The 22,811-nt window shown below is 44.9% G+C and overlaps 1 protein-coding gene across 8 annotated transcripts in view; it reads left to right on the forward strand.

Annotated features, from left to right (window-relative positions):
• SEL1L (SEL1L adaptor subunit of SYVN1 ubiquitin ligase) overlaps window positions 1–22,811 on the forward strand; it is a 379,824-nt gene that overhangs the window by 63,136 nt on the left and 293,877 nt on the right. For all 8 annotated transcript variants that reach the window (XM_085626599.1, XM_085626598.1, XM_085626600.1 and 5 more), the window contains exons 4-9: window positions 154–321; window positions 3,136–3,241; window positions 18,215–18,377; window positions 18,795–18,848; window positions 18,940–18,999; window positions 20,691–20,772. In XM_085626599.1, coding sequence (XP_085482725.1) covers window positions 154–321; window positions 3,136–3,241; window positions 18,215–18,377; window positions 18,795–18,848; window positions 18,940–18,999; window positions 20,691–20,772 — 633 coding nt within the window. The remainder of the gene's footprint in view (window positions 1–153; window positions 322–3,135; window positions 3,242–18,214; window positions 18,378–18,794; window positions 18,849–18,939; window positions 19,000–20,690; window positions 20,773–22,811) is intronic.

Consider the following 22,811-nt stretch of genomic DNA (forward strand, 5'->3'; position numbering starts at 1 on the left):
GATATATATAATGTACACACAACTGATCCCTCTCTGCTCGTATAGGATGCTTTACATAGTTTGAGACCATGATTGTATATTTTCTCTGATCCACTGTTAAATAACTTTATTTTAATGTCGAACACTTATTCTATTTACGTTTCCATTTTCCAGTTGTGACAGCTATTGGCGGTACAGCAGATGGTGAACCTTGCCAATTTCCATTCTTGTTCTTGGAGAAGGAATATGGAGAGTGTACCACAGAGGGCAGGGAGGATGGAAGACTCTGGTGTTCAACCACTTACGACTACCAGAAGGATGAAAAGTGGGGCTTCTGTGAGAGTGAGTAACCTGTCCACCTGATGTTGCCTCAATAACCACCATTTAAAGAGCTAGGTCTCTTCTCAGTTGATCTCTAATCTCTAAAATGTTTACTGTAGATTTCTCATTGCCAAATTAAAGCAACAATGTTATTGAATCCATTCCCAAATAGTCAGAAGGTGGTAGATTGTTAGGGTTGATCTGTGTTACCAGCTTTAAACAAGGTGTCCTTTGCCCTATTTCCCCGTGTTCAGATTACCATGAAAGGCATGACTAGATTCCCAAAAGTCCTCCGATGCCATCCATTAAGCAGTCCCTCTTTATAAAATTACATTAGGAGATACTGGAGCTAGGAGGACAGAGGTGTCTTTTTAAGAACAAGGGCAGATTTTTATTTATATTTGGGACAAAATAGGGGCTCTATGGAAACCCTAACTCTGTTTCCAAAGGACACATTATTGTGTGTTTTGTGTGTTTGCTTCCAGTCATTAATTTAAGGTTATTAGTACATAAATAGTGACATTGTAATGGTTGTCAATAAAATGGCTCAGTTTAAGTTATCACTCCCATGTGTTAACCAGGGGCGCAGTGTAGTAATCCATTTTTGCAACTCAGGTTGTGCAAATATCCGACACACTGGTTTGCACACAGGGATGCAGTTTATGCTGCGTCATTGTACAATGAGGTCATATCGCAAATTGTTCATTCTTAAAAGATGGTGTTAGTCTACATTTTTCATAAAATTTGCTTTGATTATCAATGAAGAAAATGTGCTTGAGATCAGAAAATGCGTTTAACTTTACCGTGTCTGTAGAAAAGAAAATGGAAAACATAGAAATTGATTCTTTTAAAATGTGATAAATAAATCATGTAGCTTAGATGCTTTTTGAACATGTAAAAAGTAAACGTGCAGCTTAAATAAGAAGTAGGCTCTCATACCTAATGTGATTCTACAACAAGGCCAGCAACTGCTGAAAATTCTCTAACTCTAAAATCGTTTATCACTTTAAAATGTGCTGTATGATGTATTTTGTTTGCTTTCTCGCACCATAAGATTTCACTAAACAATGTATTCTGGAATAGTTTTATACTGAATAGAGCATTAGCAATGTTGAACTTATTGAAGATATTTGTTTTCAATGTCTCATCAATACCTACTGATAGAAATGTTTCATTGTTTTAGACTAGCCCTTTATCCACTCAATGGGATACTGACAACAGCTAACAGAATAGGCCTACAAAGGTTCCCATTAGAACTTTCCCTCCTGTATCTAGGGCAAGACATATTAGAAACTTTATAGATAACTGCTCACCGGCATGAATGCTTCCCATGAGAAATCGGAGGAGATGCGACAGACCATTGTAAGACCCGTTTACATTGGACGAACAGTGCTGAATTTTGCTAATGTTTTATGTTTTCATATATACGTGTTTCTAGTTGGAGAGCAACACTCACTCGACTTGTCTTTTCAATGCCACCTTGCCCTTGATGCATTTTTACTTTTCCTTATTCTTATCCAGATTGATGTGTGCTACTCCTAACAGAGATTTCTTATTGTCCTGATCTTTTTTTGGCAGGGAGACTTTGTCTTACAGCTGATCATCGTTACTGCTGTGATTACTTCTCTTTGAGTTAATTAATAATTCCTATTGCAACTTGCTAGGGAACTCGGCTGAGTTTCCTGAACTACTCTTTATGGGGAGTTCATTCCATAGGTAACTAAATGCTCCACAATCTTGCTCTTTTCCAAGAGAAATCTTAATGGGCTTTTATTTAGGTTAGGACTCTTAGATAAAGATGGGGACTATTTCCTTTAAGAACATGCTGTCTATATTATGATGGTTCTAACAAAACCTATCCTTGGTATTTCTGTAAATTGACTAACCTGGATAAAGGTGACAACAACATTACTATCCTCTTAATGAGAAATAAAGCCTTAAAACGATTCCAAACCTCTCATTATTGACTGAACATTGCTATTGAAAGTTAATGATCATATTTGAAAATAATTGTTTTTACTGCTCCAGATCCATTGGCCTAAAGACGAATAAATGCAAAAAATAGAAGGCTTTTGTTGTATGTGCTTGGATCTGCACTGGTCATCAAATTTCCCTAAGAATGGCAAAATCACCTGCTTAGGGAATATTAAATAGGCATGTTGCTGTTTGCGAATCCCTGTGATTGCCTGCGAGTATTGTAATAGGGCCTACAAGGGGCAGCAGACCCCGTCCCTGCCTTTGCATTCCCGATTGGTGAAGAAACATTTTTTCAGCACCTGTGCTCCTTCAAGGGACACGTGCTGGGTTAAAAAAAGACGTTTCCTATTTAGGAAAACATCCAGGTGAAGCAGGCGTGGTTGCCATCGACCACTGCTTGCTCCCTACGGGTTTTTCAAGACGGAAACGCTTCCATATAAATAGTTATCCCTTTGCAAATCGGATATCACCTAGTTTCTAGTTTCTTATCCCTTTGATAGTTTTTTTAATTACAACCTGCAATTAAAAGAGGGTGTTCCTTGTACTCCCAGTCCTAATTGCGATTTGTATGGAGTAGCAAAAGGTATTTTTCAAGTGGAAAATGCTTTTCAGACTCGCAACATTTCTTTACTACATTTCATCCTTCCACTTAGCGGTCGCTAAGCCTGTGATGTTTTGAATCGCAGACATTGCAACCACAACATGCAGTAATACATCGGAACTTTATATGCATTTTTGACTGTTGACTCTGCCATCGTAATCCTCCCTCCCCCTTCTTTCTTTGTCTACCTTTCCTCTTTTGCTGTCCTTCTAACTTCTGACATTTTAAAATGTAACTGTATCTAATTATTTTTGTAGCTGAGGAACAGTCGAACAAAAGACGGCATCAGCAGGAAGCAGAAGAGTTGTACCAGCTTGGCATGAAAATCCTGAACGAAACAAACAAGAAATCATTGAAGAAAGAGTAAGTGTGCCATATGAAAGGTAATGCCATCATATTTGCAACATAAGATAGTGCTTCTGTATGCTTCTACGCATGCTTAATTCTATATGTACTCTTGTATGAAGTGATGAATTACAGAGCAAAAATCCGTTGCTGGAGCTCACCAGTGAACAATTAATCATTATTGACGCCCTAGTTTTGCGAGAGCTGCTATTTAATTTCTTGGTTGTGTTTTTCTTCTTAAGTACTGTAAAAGTGTCTGTACACCAAGACCAAACAGTCAAAAAGACTACATTTCTGAAAACGTTTAAATAGTGTTTAATGGAGCTGAGGTTTAGAGGCCTATCCCCTCCACACTTTGCCTTTGTACCACATGATTTTACAACATCCACGTTCACAAAACAAATCTATTTTCTATGGTTTCATGGTGCCACAAGCAGTAATCTGGTTGCAGTGCATTACAGGAAACAACTGCATGCGAATATCCGGTTTAGACCATCAGTCTTTTGGTCATAGGCATTTACAGATCTTTAAAGTTTCTATTGCTGGGCTTCATGGTAAATTCCTCCAGTCTCCTCTCACAGAAACATATCTGTGCCAAAGGTGCGGCCCAAATCTGTGTCCCCTAATCTCTAGAGTTTGTGTGGTATTATACATATGTTGATTTTCAATAGAACTGAGCAGTAGTCCAAACACTAGGTACCAGGAAAGGGTTTTGATGGGGGAGATTACAGGGGGGAATAACTGAAGTATTTGGATCTGGGCTCTGCAGCACCCAAGAGAACCGAACAACCCTAAGGGTGTGACCCTCAGCTTTGTTCTTCTTGGTCCTTTGAGCTTGGGGGAGGGGGGGGGGGGTGATGGCAGGGGGTACCAGATATAAGCAGAATTGCGTTGGACTCCGGGTGCCCACAGGCCGTAAACTGGGTACTGTGCATTGCAGAAATTTGGAAAGGGACTGCAAACGAAATGCTTGTTTAGGTTCCTGTTATTTGGTCAATTTTATCGCACCTGGATATGTGGAAACATACAACAACCATATATTTTTGACACTTGCAGAACTTAAAGTTTGTATCCCTGGATGCCAGATCATGAACTTGATTGGCTGGCTGGAATCTTGCTACGATAGTCACGTTTGTCAGATTTTTAACATTGTTTTATTTAAAACAAGGTAGTTTCATTCAATTCTTTTAACACAGACATATCCTTGCCAATGCTTGACCCAAATCAATGTTTTCGTGGGTCTATTGAGTGTTGGGTATCAAATGTATGGCTTTTCAGTGGAATTGTACAACAGTACAAAGACTAGACGCCAATGTTGTTTGAGGAGATTACATGGGGAATATCAGCAGCATTTTAGTTGGGGTTTCACAGGTGCACAGGGTAATCTACCAGCCTCCGACATCTCTGAAAGCTAGAGACACAGTGGCTTGTGTGGCTACAAAATATTTTACTACCCCAAATCCCCCGGAAATGTCGGAGTATGGGTAAAATAATTTCTTTGTAAACAAGAGAGGGACTGATGGGCTTTTATTCAAGGAGGTCCAGCATACATGCCCAGTTAATCATGTGTAAAGAAAAGAGTATGCAGTTCCTCAAAGAAAAGGCGGGGGGGTGCCAAAGGAAAGAAGAGACCGTAAAGCAGAGGAATACCTCTATTCGGAACTAGGGTCCTCACACACCCAGCAAGCTAGGTGTCATGCTTCATCATATGGACCTGCTCCTCGTCGGGCCGGCGCTGCAATGCCCGACGGGCACCCTAAAAGGGGCTCTTTGGCGGAGATCTTCAGTTCCTGGCCGTATGATGCAGTGTGTGTGAGAGGGACCTAGTGGTGTAGATGTGAGTGCAGGTAAGTGAATTAAAACAAGTTAGAGAGTCCAAAAATAATTTTATTGGGGATGGCTCTCTACCTGAATAAAAATGTGTGGGAGCAGAATGGCAGCTAACTGATGTTAAGATTCAGTCTGGCTATGCTCATCTGCGCTGGTCGACATGTTTCTTGCCTGATGGTCCTATTGATCCGTGGCAATTCCTCAGGACCTAAAAAAGCTGTCAGTAATCTACACTGGGTGGTAAGTACAGCTGTTACCTACTACCTGTTGTTAGGAAACGGTCTCGCCATCTGCCTAGGGAAACCTAAAAGAAGAGAAGATCATAAGCAAGGCATCCCAAGCAGAGGCAATGTAAAAAGTGGATGTATTACACAGGTCTAGTTCACAAAGTGATATAAACCCCCTATTGACTAAATGATCTAACATGACATGTACTTACCACCCAGTGTAGATTACTGACAGCTTTTTTAGGTCCTGAGGAATTGCCACGGATCAATAGGACCATCAGGCAAGAAACATGTCGACCAGCGCAGATGAGCATAGCCAGACTGAATCTTAACATCAGTTAGCTGCCATTCTGCTCCCACACATTTTTATTCAGGTAGAGAGCCATCCCCAATAAAATTATTTTTGGACTCTCTAACTTGTTTTAATTCACTTACCTGCACTCACATCTACACCACTAGGTCCCTCTCACACACACTGCATCATACGGCCAGGAACTGAAGATCTCCGCCAAAGAGCCCCTTTTAGGGTGCCCGTCGGGCATTGCAGCGCCGGCCCGACGAGGAGCAGGTCCATATGATGAAGCATGACACCTAGCTTGCTGGGTGTGTGAGGACCCTAGTTCCGAATAGAGGTATTCCTCTGCTTTACGGTCTCTTCTTTCCTTTGGCACCCCCCCGCCTTTTCTTTGAGGAACTGCATACTCTTTTCTTTACACATAAAATAATTTCTTCACTTTTCTTTTTCAATAACCCCAGAACTCAAAGCATATAGCAGTGTTCTTACCATCCATAGTTTCCACACTCTTCCAGGTAAAAACGCTTCCCGCTGCATTTATGGGTGGGCCTATTGAAAGAGACAGGAATAGACCACAGTTCTTAACCTGAGTCCAGGCTGGGGCACAGGCGTGTATGTTTATGCCCCATGAAGAAGGCTGACACTGTTTGGAATTTATTTAGGCAAAAAAATGCAAACATTGGGTTCCTTGTGGGGGCATAGTTGTGCCTCTGACCCAGCAGTGCTTGTGACGCTGTTTAATTTTTTTTGTTTAGTCTAAAAACAGTATCTGGACCCTTGCTGGAGGACAGACTTGCAGCTCCTAGGAGACAATGGAGCTGTCGGACACTGAATCAGGATATCACACTTGGAACTGGAGGGACTAAGAACAATTCTAGTCCCTCTCCTTTCTGACCCCAACCTCCCCTCTCCCCCTTCCTGGTTAATTTCTTCCATTGCTGGAGTGGAGGAAGGGGAGTGTGGGCGGAGATGGGCTGTTCTCCCTGCACTTTTTCTCACTACTTGTCAGCCTGGATCAAGCAAGTGGCTTGGGCTAGGAAGGAGTGGTGTCCGGTAGTCCTACTCACTGGGTCGATCCGTGGATTGATTTAGCGGGGGCTATGGAATAATTTCCAGGCCCATCCACTATGCATGTGATGTCACTCACATATGAATGAAATGGCCTGGAAGCAGCACAGAGCTATGTCATTTTGGAGTTTGCTGGTGCCTAGCAGGGATCAGGCACTGGCAATCTCCTTGCTACCAACCACACAACAAAAAGAGGGCCAGGGTTTGGGGGCACAATAATAGATAAAATGAGTGTGTATATATACAACATGAGGATGTCATGGTGAAACCTTTTCATGTGGCTGATGTAGGTCATAAGGCGTAAGGCCAGAGGGTTAAAAACAATGGTTCTTCAGGTTCTGAACAAAAGAAAACCCTAGTTCAATCAGTTGACCTTACAGTGATCTGGAAATACTGGCCAAAGTCTAAGCCGTCCACATTTCGATCCCTTGAAGCAACTTGAATAGGGTGTTTTATTAGGATATGGCCGAGTGACACTTGTAGCAAATCCATAAGGGTGACTAATCACTTGCAAATCCAAAAGACACATTAAATGGATTATTTTGACCAATAAAAGTATCAGGACTTTATTTATCTTTTGAAAGTGGCTAAAAAAGACATTCAACATCTAAAATATAGAACAATAAAGCAAAACCTGAACTCAGTGGGGCCAGAAAGTTACCAGCAGAAAAATGATTGTGGAATTCAAAACTTAATGCTGGCAGTCTTTAAATAAATCCTGATTATAAGCCCAATGTAAGGAAATGTGTAAATCTAGAAAAACAGACGTACCGTGAGCCACCAGAGGTCCCTTGCTAGGGGTGTGCAAAATTTGTATATTTAACTATTGTGTAATTACAGCAAAATTGTGTGAAATGCAAGTACGTTATTTAGCGGTATATTTCAGCACCAAATGCGCCCTCACATAATTTTTTCATGTCTGGACTAATTTAAACAAAAGCACCCTGAAAAAAACGCCTCTCATTCTATTTTCTTCTTTTTACCACAAATTGCGCATAAATCCACATAATGGCGCAATTGTGTAATTTTGTGAATTTTTCTCAACATGTATAACATGAAATAGCTGAAATTATGCGAATTATCCTAGCATAATTTTCATTTTGCCCACGCCTAAATCTTCATTTTCTTTCCAGAGACACCTCAATGCAAAGAGTAAATCCTATAAAACATCAAAAATGGTTAGAGGATTAGTGGAGAAGATGATGGATAGGTAGATGGATGGATGGATGGATGGATGGATGGATGGATAGATAGATAGATAGATAGATAGATAGATAGATAGATAGGCAGATCCTTGACTGAACCTTACTTAAACTGGGCAGTGTTCTTTTCAGCGAGCAGCATGTAAGACTAGAACGAATATAGCATGTTACATCGCATGCTATTACATCGCGTTCCTTTACAACGCGGTCGTTAGAACGCTGTACCTTTACAATGCAAGTCATTAGATCGACTTGCTGTACTGTGGAAATTTAGCTCGCAAACTGAACATTATCTGCGCCATCTTGCCCCTCCCCAGCACCACGCACAAGCGAACGCACGGCCGCCATTTTAGGCACCCCACTCTCTCCCCGCTCACTCTCGACCGCCAGCGCTTTCCCCTGGCGCTGCAAGCATCCCCCGCGCGCTGGCCACCCCCGCTCTCTCATACAGGCCATAAACCCTCTCCTTCTGCGCGACCCTGCTACGGAACCACTTCCGACCGACAACCCATACATGGTCATGCCTCTCCTTTGATAACCCCCTTCCTCTGCGCCCCATTGTCTGAACTGGTCCCAGGCCATCGCCTAGCCCTGCGGATGCAGTTTATTGCCCCTACTGTAAGGGAAACACCCCACATCAAAGGGATTACAGTAGAATCAAAGCCCCTACCCCCTGAGACCCGGCCGGTTGCACACACCCCCGGGAATTAGCGGAATTCCCTGCTGCGCGATAGCCATCTCCCACTGCGGGTAGGGTGGGAACCTCTACTGTAACCATGTGTGGGATCGGATCTGAGCCGGGGCTTCAGGGGATATTTCCCCGCACATCAAGGGAATCTCAAGAATATACTATGTGTAATAAAGCAATAAACCAGTGTATAAGAGACCAGGTCTCAGAGATGCAGTTAGAGCACCTCGTGACGATACCTTGCTGTCTGATCTGATGTGTTCTGCTCCGACGGAATAAAACTTTGTTTCCTGCCTTCCAGTCTCCGGCGCCTGCCTCTTTCATTGGTAAATTATCGAGTGGTATAAGAGGCGATTACCGCCGGGCAAATACTTGAAAGGTTATCGACTGAAACTGCCGCTACCATTTAACAATTGGCGTCCCAAACGTGGGGCCCATCAGCGACACGTGGATCCAGTGGGAGAGGTCCCGACGACAGAGTGAACGACTGCAACGATCGGGAGAGCTCCTGCCCAATAGACCCTCGTCTGGCAGCCGATCATCCGAACTTCACTGGTTCCGAGCAGACCTCTCTCGAGTGATCTACGGTCCTGACTGGGAACCATCAGGAGTGCCGCGGCAAATACGGAGAATAGAGGACGATCGGGCGCTGGAGGCGGAAGACGAGAAACTGTCCACGCGGTCCGGGTAAGGTCGTGAAATACGACAAAAGTGCGAAATAATTGATTGATTGTTTGAATACTAGTATTGCTCATTGATTGTGCTCATTGATTGTTCTCTTTGAGATATTCGCTGTCTACAAACGGGGAGGAGTAGAAATACTCTCTCTCTCTCTCCCTTTGCAGATGGTGAAGGGTAGGTAACGCAGACTTTTGTCCCCGTTGAAACCCGTCGTGCCTATCTTTATCTCCCCATTGATTGATTGTCCGAACATTGATTGTTTTGAAGAATAGTGCTTTTTGAGATATTCTCTGTTTGCAAATAACGTAGAATAGGAATATTCTGTCTAGTCTTTGCAAATAGTGAAGGGTAGGTAACGCAGACTTTTGTCCCCGTTGAAACCCGTCGTGCCTATCTTTATCTCCCCATTGATTGATTGATTGATTGTCCGAACACTAGTTGTTCGATATTGGTTCTTTGGAGGTATTCTCTGCTTACAAATAACGAAGAATAGAGATATTCTGTCTAGTCTTTGCAAGCAGTGAAAAGATAGGTAGTGCTGACTTTTGTCCCCGTTGAAACCCGTCATGCCTATCTTCTCCCCACTGATTGGTAGTTGGTTCTGCCCGGACCGCTTATTAGAGGTGAACCACCCGGCTCCACTGGAAGGCACCCCTAATAAGGACATGTTCACTAAATATGGACTAGTCGCCGTAGCTTATAGCAAGCTGTGGCATAAATATACCAAGAAGGACCCCGAAAGTCAGTGGCCACTGATGGGATCCTTCGACGACCGCAAGATAGAAGCGCTAGAAGTAGCTCTGCATAGCAATAAGACGACGCCTACTATGCTTGACAGTATTGGCATATGGCGCAAAGAAGCGACGCAACAGAAAAAGGAGGGAAGAAGTAAAAGCAGAAAAGGAATTACGAAAGGCAGCTCACCTAGCCGCTAAAAAGTTAGAAGAAGACATAAAGGAGAGAAGGGAAACTAAACTAAGACAGGAGCCCGAAACCTCAGGCCAGTACGCTGTTAGGACCCCTTCTTTGCTCTACCCTGTATTGTCCTCCAAGCAGCAAACGAATGACGAATTACTGTTAGGTCCCCCGACCATTTACATGCCCCCTCCGTATGCACCCTCCCAATCGGTAGTGCAACACCCACAACCCCCGAACACGAACGAAAGCAGTACAGGGGCCTCGGCCCTCACGGCCTCCGCGCCGGCTGAGCCTCTTATACTGAACCTAACGTCGACTGCAACGATAGACGACCATGAGATAGGAAAGAAAGAGTCCACCAGAATGAATCGGTTAACTAAAGATGAACGAGCAGGAATTGACAAGATAGTAGGGACGCTGGTGGAGCGAAAAGAAAGTGAGGAGTATATAACGGACGTGTATAAATCGTATGCCGACAGCCGCAGACGACACTTCGTCGTACGACTCTGTTATCACACCCTGAATACATATGAGGATAGGTACCACGATAAAGGTCCCGAAGGCCTAGCGGCCCTATATAGGAAGGTAGACATTGGGGAAGAAAGAGAGGGCGATGTAACGAACCTCTTCACTCGTACACTCGAGGTCTACCGACACCTTAAAGAACATGGACAGATCACCAAAACGGAAACCCCCATAGCAACTAAGCCCCAGGGAGGAAGGGCCGATGCCATGATGCCCATTAAAGAAGCTGCCCCCTACTGGGTCCCCCCACGGGGTCAGGGAACACACGACGACATCAACCACCAAGATGCGAAGGGAAGGGTTGTATATAACTGGGTCTACCAGCCGTGGGACCGGCAAGATATTTTGACCTTTAGAAAGACTCTACCCGACTTGAGAAAGAACCCGACTGCCTTCTACACTGAATTGGGTACAGCCTTAGGCTCAACGATAATGACGTTAGCAGATATCGACTTGTTCTTTGGGCTATGCCTACCGGCTGATGTGTGGAAACAAATCCGGAAAGTTGACCACGCTGAGCCGTTCGGATATACCTGGGTACAACTCGATACCATAGATAAACAGCGAGAACCAGGACAAAAACCCCCGAAAGCCATCTTAGAGCTCCCAGACAAGATTGTACAAAAGCTGAAGACTCTAATCCCAGAAAGAAAGGTAGACTGGTCGATAGTGACGGCTTGCCGCCAGAAACCCCAGGAGGATGTGTCTGAATACTTCTCCCGATTCGAGACTGTGTTCTCCGATTACAGTGGCCAAGACATGACCACCGCAACCGGACACCACCTCTTTGTCCAGAATTATGTAAAGGGTCTGTCTCAAGAAGTTTCCCAGAAGCTACAGACCAGCGAGAGCAGTTGGGCAGCCTCCAAACCCGCAGCGATTCTCCAGATGGCCCAATACTACGAAAACCAGAAGAACGAGAACGATAGGGCGTCAGAGAAGAAGAAAAAGGAATTAAAGGAGAGGGTGATGATAGCACAGTTACAAGGGGTGACCATAGGAAGGGAACCCCCAAAAGAGAATTACCAACCAACCGCCCCTAGAAAACTACCCCCTAGAGACCATACACCTACACCCTACAACGGACGGAGAGACTTAGATGGAAATCAATGTGCATTCTGTAGAGGGTTCGGACACTGGAAATCCCAGTGCCCGGTCCTTTTGGAACTGAACAAAAATAGGGACCCCAATAGACACAACCGGAAGTTTGTTGATACCCACCATCAACGTCACCACACTTGATTAGGATCACGTGCAATCGAGCAAACGCCATTTTTTCCGAATACGCTAACCAGATCGCTGATACGTACAACGCTCCAGCAAAATAGTATGGTCAAACATTTTTAATAAATTACAAGTATAACAACATTCCGGCAAAATGAACAGGATAAAACACGTTTTAAAACAACTATTTACATGATAGTCTGCTGCAACCTCCATCCCAAAGCCTTAACGTCCACGTGACACCGTCCTCGCCTCTCCTTCCTCGAAATTGCAACATTGGCCTGTTTTGGGCGGTCCCTCTTAGTTGACTTTGGGCTATAAAAGCCATGCAAAAATCCATTGACATCAGTGGCGAGCGATTGTGCGAATAGGCCGGAGGCTATACGAAGCGCCGAAGTTCTGGCAACACCAAGGCGGAGCCCGCCACGCTGTGCGGGCCTTTCCGCTTTCTCTTCTTCTTTCGTCAATAAGGGCTGATGCCCTGGCGGGGGGAGGCGCCGCGGACGGACCTCCCCCACCTCCCCAGGTGGAGGCTTGCCAGGCACCCCAACCGTCTTTTACTCGCCGGCCAGCTAAGCTGCCCCAGCCATCTTTTTCATCGGCCTGCTGAATTTCACCCTGGCACGCTGTGCGGATCTTCCCAGTCACTTCTTCCTTCAATAACGGAGGGTGCCCTGGCGGGGGGAGGCGACGCGGACGGGCCTCCCCCACCTCCCCAGGTGGAGGCTCGCCAGCAGATGAGGGCACCCCAACCGCATCTTTCACACGTCAGCCAGCTGAGTTGCGCCCTGCCACTTCATTCGCCGTTCGGCTGAGCCGGCACCCCTGCACGCGGCCGCCAGGCAACCACCCAAGCACCGGGTTCACCAGGACTGCCGCTAGCACCCGACGTGAGGAGTGGGCCCCCGCAGCAAGGTAATCGGGGACCCACCCCGGTGGTGATACCATCCAAACTGCTGTCGTCACTGCTACTGGAATCACCCCGGTGGCAGTACCATCCGAACTGCCGCTGTTACTGCTGCTGGCTCCTCTCCGGTGACTGTACCGAAGAGCTGCTGCTACTGCTGCCCTTGAACTCCGGCGGTCGACCCCTCCGGTTCCAGGCCTGGCCCACCGTGAGACAATTCTGGACTCGAAAGCTTGTTTGCTAGGGCATGGGCCCCACCCTTGACAGAACGCTCCCCTCAGCCTTGCAGAATTGGTTGGAGTCATTTGACATTCGACTCCTGCGGACTTCCGGTAAGGACAAAACCACCGCCATTGCTCTTTTGCCCCCGGGCGGCAGCCGCCTTGCCTCCGCTTGGTGCAGTGAGAAAGTAAAGCGTCGGCGGAAGAACCCGCCTGCTGCCCCGCCCTAAGAACAAACCGTGGCTTTGCTACAAGGTTGCAGTGACGCCATGCTGACGCAAAGTTGACGCTAACGAAAGTTCTCGAACTACCGAAAGGAATTCTGGTTCAACTGCTGATTCATGGAAAGACTTAGACTGTGCACTGGCCCGACCCCGCCCCAAGATGGCGCTGATGTAGGAGTGGCCTATAACTCCTTGTGGCGTTCCAGCCACGTGACATTTGTGTTAAAAAGACATATATATATATATATATATGTATGCGATGCTTTCACACATGATGGTGGGGGAAAGGGGGGAACCGATTTTTATGTTAATCTAGTGTTGCTCATGTTGCTCGACGCCTCTCACACCGTGGCCGGTCTATGGCGGCTGTAGGCCCGTATTTCCATACTGACATTGTTTTAAATAAAGGGCTTCTTAAAAAGGAATTACGAAATCAGTGTCATGACTAATCATCTAGGTTGTTGAAGGTTTTTCTTTTGAATAAATGATTGTTACTCCTAAGCGAAAGCATACAGATAATACAGACACAATTTGCCTAAAAATCTTTTTGTTTAACGGAATTTGTACCCATCCCGCCTGCCCTTTTTCCAAGAATTGTCAAATCAATAATGAACTATAACTTAAGGTATATGTCGCATGCAAGGTATGGTATCCTGCACCATAATACACGACCAATTGAGAAATACATGCACAACCAGGGAAAGCGAATTTAGGAGATGAATGAACTAGAGCATCTTTGCCTCGAACTAAAGAATAATGGGTCCGTGGTATTACCCACCCCTGCGGCTAGCCTGGTACATGGTAAGTAGAACCTTTCGTGTCTGCGCGCGCTGGGGTATTTTGAATACTGCACCTCCCCTCCCCTCTTATTTCCCCTCTATAGGTCACGACGAAGTTCCGACTGAAGGGTGGAGTGGACATGGACCGCACCAAGTTCAATATCAGGGAAAACATAGACAAACGTTGTGAGATAGTGTGTAAAATTACAGACCACCATTGGGAACATGAAAAACTGTATGATATGATTGTGCGTGTGTACTACGATTATACGATATGAATGTGTATGCATTTCATGTTCGGATCACTTGAAGAGAGCGTCATTGTATGATTGAAGTGTGCGTCCACCGATCAAAGGGAGGAGAATAAAGGGTCAGACAACCCATAAGATGAACTACAAAATACTGAAGGTACGCAGCATGCATAGGAATAGAGGACAGGAAAGGAGAGGTCCCCGTGCTCGACGCAGCCCTGAGTCTCCGTCTTGATGCATGTACTGTCACACCCTATCCGGCATTTGTGTGTACGTGATCACCGAATTTATGTCTTTTCCCCGCTTGTGTTTTCTTACATGGAACAGACCCATGCTACTCCATGTTGTGTGCACCAAGTGGCCTATTATCTTACCCATCTCTCTCTCTCTCGTTTTGTGTCGTATGTATGCCAAAATAGCCTACTTGATGCACACGTCTCTCTCTCTCTCTCTCTCTTCTCTCTCTCTCTCTCTCTCTCTCTCTCTCTCTCTCTCTCTCTCTCTCTCTCTCTCTCTCTCTCTCTCTCTCTCTCTCTCTCTCTCTCTCTCTCCTCTCTCTCTCTCTCTCTCTCTCTCTTCTCTCTCTCTCTCTCTCTCTCTCTCTCTCTCTCTCTCTCTCTCTCTCTCTCTCTCTCTCTCTCTCTCTCTCTCTCCCTCCCCCTCCCCCTCCCTCCCCTCCCCCTCCCCCTCCCCCTCCCCCTCCCCCTCCCTCGCAAAAGGCCTCTCTCTCTCTCTCTCTCTCTCTCTCTCTCTCTCTCTCTCTCTCTCTCTCTCTCTCTCTCTCTCTCTCTCTCTCTCTCTCTCTCTCTCTCTCTCTCTCTCTCTCTCTCTCCCCCTCCCCCTCCCTCGCAAAAGGCTCTCTCTCTCTCTCTCTCTCTCTCTCTCTCTCCCCCTCCCCCTCCCTCGCAAAAGGCTCTCTCTCTCTCTCTCTCTCTCTCTCCCCTCCCCCTCCCCCTCCCCCTCCCTCGCAAAAGGCTCTCTCTTGCCCTCTTTTCTTCTTGAATAAATTAACGACATACACCCCTTTGGTAAGTGTATAATTGGCCTGAACACAGTGGTGTTCGAACAAATTGACAGAAACAAAAACGACCATACTTTACCACGTTACTACCTCTCCTTTTTACAAACATTAAGCCTAATCGGCTGAGAAGGAAAGGACAGGTAAGACGACTGATGTCTCCCAATCTGACCCACAACACGGGGACTATATGTCAGTGGTTTTTGTTCTTAAAGGACACCATCTCCACCACCCAGAATTACCCCTGACCAATTAGCCCGAAATAGAATGTCTAAAGCACCCTGTTCTCCCAAAGATAACTCCAGCCCTATACTAGCCGTCTCAGAGTATCCCGAACAAAACAGCTGATGGCCCCTGTTTTAAACGGATAAAGGGTCACCTACCGTATAAAAAGGATACTCGTGAACGCATGACCATAGCACCTCGCACTTACGGGTATTACCAAACCTTGCATTATAGGGCGCAGAAACTGACACCTAGAAGGCCAGACGATGGACAGGGACACCCACAGAACCCTGCACCACAGCAGTAATTAATAGATTAGTAACACGCACATTAACATCAGAGTTAATAGACACCAATCATATAGTAACAGATAAGAGCATTTCCGCAACTACTCAGTGGTTGGGAGAGAGAATGAAGTATGTAAATGTCTTCCCTGCCAAAATCTCTAAGACTTTCGTTTCTTATAACCTATTCAAGGATAACCTGCAGCCATCGGAAGAGAGGGGTCGGACGTGACGCCCAGTCTGGCTGCGGATCATAAAGCATCTATGACATCGACCAAGGGGGAAGCGACGAAGCAACGAGGGTGTGAGACGAGACACCATTATCAGAACGATGAGCGCGAAGGGCTACATCGAGGCCCCTGCTCACTGACCAGCGTGCCTGGAGTCTCAACCCGTCGGGCCCGATTGATGGGCCCAGTGCTGAAAAGATTCTGCCCCCCCCTTTTGGTCCGCATTTTTGATCCGATCCCATGCCACCCCATTCTCTCTTCCTCTTTCATTTGGACTATGACTTTGACCTACTACCGAGGAACAAAAGGCCGGCACCCTGTCTCAAAAGTACCTGTGGTGAACTGTGTTAAGGAACAGGACTGTGATCAAAGAACAGTGAGTGGTCACACTCTGCCACGTGAAGAAATCGGATTTGAGCTGGACCTTAGTTCCACCGCCGGTGCACAACAGTGCCAACGAAAGAAGAACCACAATGAGAGCTTACCAGTGATAGCTCTTTATAAAACAAGGACACTGGAAAGAAGAACCCATGTCAAAGTTGAAAATCCTCTCCCAACCACCTTATTATATTAACTATCTTCTTATCAAGTTTTCATGATGTTGCATCAATCACTTCCGACTGTACACTGAGAAGTTAAGAAAATGTAACTTTGTATAGTAACATTCATACAACACCAGCCATGTACACGAGTATACTGCAACTTTGAATGTACTTCCTCCTCGCCTACTTCATCAAACTGTATGAGACAATGTACAAATGTGTCAGATTACTCCTGCCTACCCTAAAGACTCTGTATCTTTAAATGTGTGACGAACATTGACGATACTGTAACTGAAAGGCTAACAAAGGCGAATATTGGCCGGACAAGCTGGCGAGATATGTTAAAAGGGAGGACTGTGGAAATTTAGCTCGCAAACTGAACATTATCTGCGCCATCTTGCCCCTCCCCAGCACCACGCACAAGCGAACGCACGGCCGCCATTTTAGGCACCCCACTCTCTCCCCGCTCACTCTCGACCGCCAGCGCTTTCCCCTGGCGCTGCAAGCATCCCCCGCGCGCTGGCCACCCCCGCTCTCTCATACAGGCCATAAACCCTCTCCTTCTGCGCGACCCTGCTACGGAACCACTTCCGATCGACAACCCATACATGGTCATGCCTCTCCTTTGATAACCCCCTTCCTCTGCGCCCCATTGTCTGAACTGGTCCCAGGCCATCGCCTAGCCCTGCGGATGCAGTTTATTGCCCCTACTGTAAGGGAAACACCCCACATCAAAGGGATTACAGTAGAATCAAAGCCCCTACCCCCTGAGACCCGGCCGGTTGCACACACCCCCGGGAATTAGCGGAATTCCCTGCTGCGCGATAGCCATCTCCCACTGCGGGTAGGGTGGGAACCTCTACTGTAACCATGTGTGGGATCGGATCTGAGCCGGGGCTTCAGGGGATATTTCCCCGCACATCAAGGGAATCTCAAGAATATACTATGTGTAATAAAGCAATAAACCAGTGTATAAGAGACCAGGTCTCAGAGATGCAGTTAGAGCACCTCGTGACGATACCTTGCTGTCTGATCTGATGTGTTCTGCTCCGACGGAATAAAACTTTGTTTCCTGCCTTCCAGTCTCCGGCGCCTGCCTCTTTCATTGGTAAATTATCGAGTGGTATAAGAGGCGATTACCGCCGGGCAAATACTTGAAAGGTTATCGACTGAAACTGCCGCTACCATTTAACAGTAGGAGGCGCGCTGGATTTAGGAATAGTATAATTTACTATTCCAACTCCAGCCTGCGCAACAGTAGGGAAGGTGTTGGAATAGTAAATTATACTATTCCTTAGGTTAGAGTGCCCCCTACAGTAAGTTGATTTATTGACTTGCGATGTAAAGGCATCGCGTTCTAACAACGCGGCCGTTGTAACGGAACGCGATGTAAAGGAACGCGATGTAATGGCAGCGTTGTAAACGCTGTTTTCCTTCAAGGACACCAAGTGTATTTATCTGCTGCATGTCAGCAAGATGGCGGTGCCTAGCATCCATCTGCTCTGTATGTTTTTTCGTGAGCTATGTTTGGAAGTGTCTTCATTTCGAGTTTCTGCATGTATGCGCCTCGATTTTGTTTACAATGGGCAACTGGTCCTCTGCTTTATTTACACCTAATGTATGTTGACTGTTAATGTTTTCTTATTTTGTAGAGCCTATCATTATTTTCTGAAGGCCGCTGATATGAACCACATTAAATCCATGGAAAAGGTTGCTTACGCTATGCTTTTTGGAGAGCCCCTGAAACAGAATATCCAGTCGGCAAAGGAGCTATTTGAAAAACTGAATGAAGAAGGATCACCTAGAGGGCAAATGGTACTTGAAATGTTCATTTTACAGATGTTTTCATCAGAAGTGTTGGGCACATGGGAAGATAGTTGTGAATCTTAGATAAGCATATAGAATAGAGCGGCTTGTCAAACAGTTTGTTGTTTTGTATACCATTTTCTGGGAGAGTGGATATACAGAGGGCATGACACTATGCCAGAATTGGCTTTAATATTTCAGTGTTTAACACTGGTTAGTCTCTTTGATTGAAGGTTAATGTTCCTGGTGCCACAAAGCCATTTTTGTTTTTTGTTTGAGTTGTATAAATGATGAATTGTTGCAATCATAAGATTTTTATGAACAAAACGTTACATTTTGTGTTACTTTAATTATTCCAAAACATCACCACACTACATAGGAATGCATATTCATATCCTGTGTAACAGTGTGCTTTTACAATTGTAGGCTCTTGGATTTCTGTACGCTTCTGGACTAGGGGTAAATTCCAGTCAGGCCAAGGTAAGTTGATAAACACATGTTGAATACAGCTAGCCAAAAATTGTAATGTGCATACATACCTACACGAGATAACACTGCTGCTCTCTCACAGGCCCTGGTGTATTACACATTTGGAGCACTGGGAGGAAACCTGATAGCACACATGATTCTGGTAAGTCTAAACCACACTGTGTGCCTTGCTGTACTGACTTAAAAAAAAAAAAATTACCAGGAAAATATTGCAAGCTATTTATCTTTAACATTTTATTTTTGGCTAATCATAGTTTTTATCAGTACATGTAGCATGAACTGAATCTCCTCTAGGATCAGGAAGACTGAAATATAGGTTGGTTGATGGTGGTGTTCTAGAAACGGCAATCCCAGTTTTTACAACTCCACCTTTTTTGTAAACTAAATCATGTTTTGTGAGTATCTCTGGGAAGATTTTCTAATGTTGGTGCCTAGGCAGTTGAGATGCTTGCACTCACCCTCAACATAGCCAGCCAGTGGCATGGTGTGTAGGTAAGAGTTTGGTAAACTAATTTAGTACCCTGGAGTATGCCTATGGAACTGGTGCATCCAGTCCCTCCTTAGAGGGAACCTGAACACCTTTGAACAGTATAGGCCCGTTTCTTAAAGAAAATTGTAGCCATCGCTGCTGCACTTGTTCTCTTGTCCCGCTGCACACTTGCGCTAGCACCAATAATCTCATTCCTTTCCTCTGCAGAGAAGGTGCTAGGTAGTACATATAGGAAATTAAGATGATATTTACAGCCATACAGATTTGTTATCTGAACATATTTAGATATATTAGAATGTAATGATGTGTACACTTGTGAGATGAACCAATGTTCGATTGCAAATTGGAGCACACTAGAATAATATTTATTTGGACTAATTAGTTTATATGTATTTACCTTGATTGAGTCTATGGTTTATTTTTTTACTTTACTGCCTTCTATGTGGTGTTGATGTAAAAAGTGTATAAATACATTAAAAATAATTAACAGACATTTTAATTCTGAGATATAGCCTAACTTTTACCTTTTTAATGCCCATTTAAAGAAAAAGCTAATATTGCTTTGTAGAACACAGACTACTGTAAAACTTATAATTGGAAATGTATGGTTTTGCTGTACTTGAATGCATAGGCCTGAATTACATATTGCACTGTGTAGCTGGCACAGATATACTGGGGTCGGAATATATATTTCTGTAGAATGTTCTTGCACCGTGCAGTTACAGTTTTCCAGATTTCGTGACCTCCACTTTAGTCTGCAATTACTGCACCCTTTTCTGGATATTTTATTCCAATTACTCCCATGCCCATTCATACTCAGAAATTCATCTTGCTTTAATCAGCAGGAATGTTTGTGCAGAAATATAAGTGGGGTTACAAGTAGGGAGTCTACAGCTGGTCAGCTCAAATCAGGCTGTGTGGGTATCCCCTGTGGAGATACCACTCCACCTGACACCTAATCAGCCCTCTAGTGAAACCATCAATGTAGACTAATGCACAAGCATTTTGGTACTGTTAAGGAAGAAATGCTATGCAGTTTTGCTACAGCTGAAATAGCCCTACTTCTCATGTCATCCAACTAGTGACTACCATTTTTTGTAATGGCCATTGTTAAATCCCAATATTTTAACCATAGAAATACTTAGAATTGGAAAATTTAGTATTTTTGTCATGGATTTGTATAACTTCCTTTCCCAATAATTTGACTCAAGCTGTGCAAGGCTTTCTGTTAACATAGTAGTGTAAAAAAACTGTCTTGCTGGTGTTCATAGTGTTTCCTTACATTTATGTTACTTTGCCAACTCTTTTCTTCTCCAAGTGAATTTCTTCTTATTTCCTTTCAGGGGTACCGCTACTGGGCTGGTATTGGTGTACTTCAGAGCTGTGAATCTGCTCTCACTCACTACCGACTGGTGGCAAATAATGGTAAAACATTTTTTGGATGATTAGTTCAATAAGCATGCATTAGCATTACCAGCAATCTCTGAAAATGTATCTACTGTTCTCTTCCAGGGGATCCTCATCAATAGTCATAAGCACTGAATATTCCCGCCCATGTGCGGGGACCCCGGAAATAATAAAATTATATATGAAAAACACACATATATATATATATATATATATATATATATATATATATATATATATATATACACATATATGTATAAACATATATACACATATATGTATAAACATATATACACGTATATGTATAAACATATATACACAGCTCTGTATATGTATAAACATATATTATTTTTTCCAAGCCAATGCAGCCCCCATAGTAGGCTAGACAATATAGATATAAATATCCAATACACACCATAGGTATAATAATACACCTAAATCTCTTTTTTTTTTTTTTTTTTTTAACGAGGTAAAAACTCATGAGAAAGAAAAGAAAACACTGTGCCAAACACAGATCCACAAAACATTGTTAGCCTGCAGGCTGCATTGCAATACAATACCATAGAGACTGAAAAGCCTTGTACAGGTAAAAACTGGCACCGTGCCTTTAAGGCAGCCCTGATTCCAATATCCCATCATGCCTCAGGGGTGACAGTTGGGTCAGTTGTTCTTTCCGGCTCCTTCAGTCAGGACCCTGGAATTCAGCTCTCTTCAGTCTTGACTTTCTAGTCAAGAATTGCTAGTTTTCTAGTGAATTGTTTGCTTCATCTTAATTATCTCCTTTTGGTGAAGCATTTTTCCTGATTTGCTGACAGATTTCAAAACTTATTTCTGTCAGAAAATGCCTTCCTTGTTCATACCCTGTCCATCCTGTGGCAAAAAGAAGGCTTCTTCAGATACTCACGATGTGTGTATCATCTGTCTACCGGACACTCATTCTCCTGCTTCCTGTCGACATTGTAAGGACCTTTCTAAGAGGACTTTGAAAGAAAGGGAGAGGATTAGGTTTTATGGCCTTTCTGAAATGCGGTCGACGTCGAAGCAGTTGATCCCTGTGTGTTCTCCATCGGCGTCTGGCTCGGCGTCGAAGACTCCAGCGGCGGGATCGTCGTTGAGAGGTGAGGAGGCCAGGGAGACTCATGCTTCCAAGAGAAAATCAACGTCGATGCAAGATCCAGCGGCGAAACGCATTCGTTCGTCGTCGAAAACTTCGCCGTCGAGGAGATATCGTTCGGCGTCGAAGGAGAAACATCATCGTTCGAAGTCAACATCTAGACGGAAGTCGACGTCGAAGGAAAGAAGGTCGACGTCGAAATCTACTTTGAGGTGAAGATAGTCGTCAAAAGAACACGGGCGATCATCGACGTCGAGACTTGGTTCGCCGTCGAGGGAGAAGCGATCGTCGTCGTCGAAGACATTGCCGACGTCGAGACGAAGATCGTCGTCGGAGTATGAATCGACGTCGAGGCGGTCGCCTCCGTCTGGATCAACGTCGAGGCGGTCGCCTCCGTCTGGATCAACGTCGAGGCAGGCTCCTCCATCGTTAAAGATGTCCATGACGTTGGCGATGATACAGACGGGGTGAAGTTCCCCGTTGGGATCTAGGCCTCCGTCCAGGAGAAGCCCTCCGTCGACGACAAGGCTCTCGACGTCGAGGCATGACTCATCGCGTCGAGGTCCAGATCTCTGGCGATAGGCCTATCACCGTCGAGACAGTCCTCCGCTGTGGGGTATCAGGAAATGTCGAAACTTCAATCGACATCCAGGTCAGCGTTGAGACGCAAGTCTCCGCATAGAGTGAAGTATACACCGTATGTGGCATCGGAGCATGATTCAGCCTCTTGCTCACCGCCTATTTCTATTTCACCTTCAGCCTCAGCAGGATCAGGATCTCCTCCTTCAAGATCCAGATCACCTCAAGTGATAAATTCATTTCCAGCTCCTATTTCATCAATAGAGCATCCTGGGCCAACAAGTCCTCAATTGACAGCGTCACCGACACCAATAAGGCAGGAAGAGGATCATCCTCCGGGACAAAGCCCCACCAGAGTGCCCAT

The sequence above is a fragment of the Triturus cristatus genome, chromosome 9 (genome assembly GCF_964204655.1).
Source record: "Triturus cristatus chromosome 9, aTriCri1.1, whole genome shotgun sequence".
NCBI lineage: Eukaryota > Metazoa > Chordata > Amphibia > Caudata > Salamandridae > Triturus > Triturus cristatus.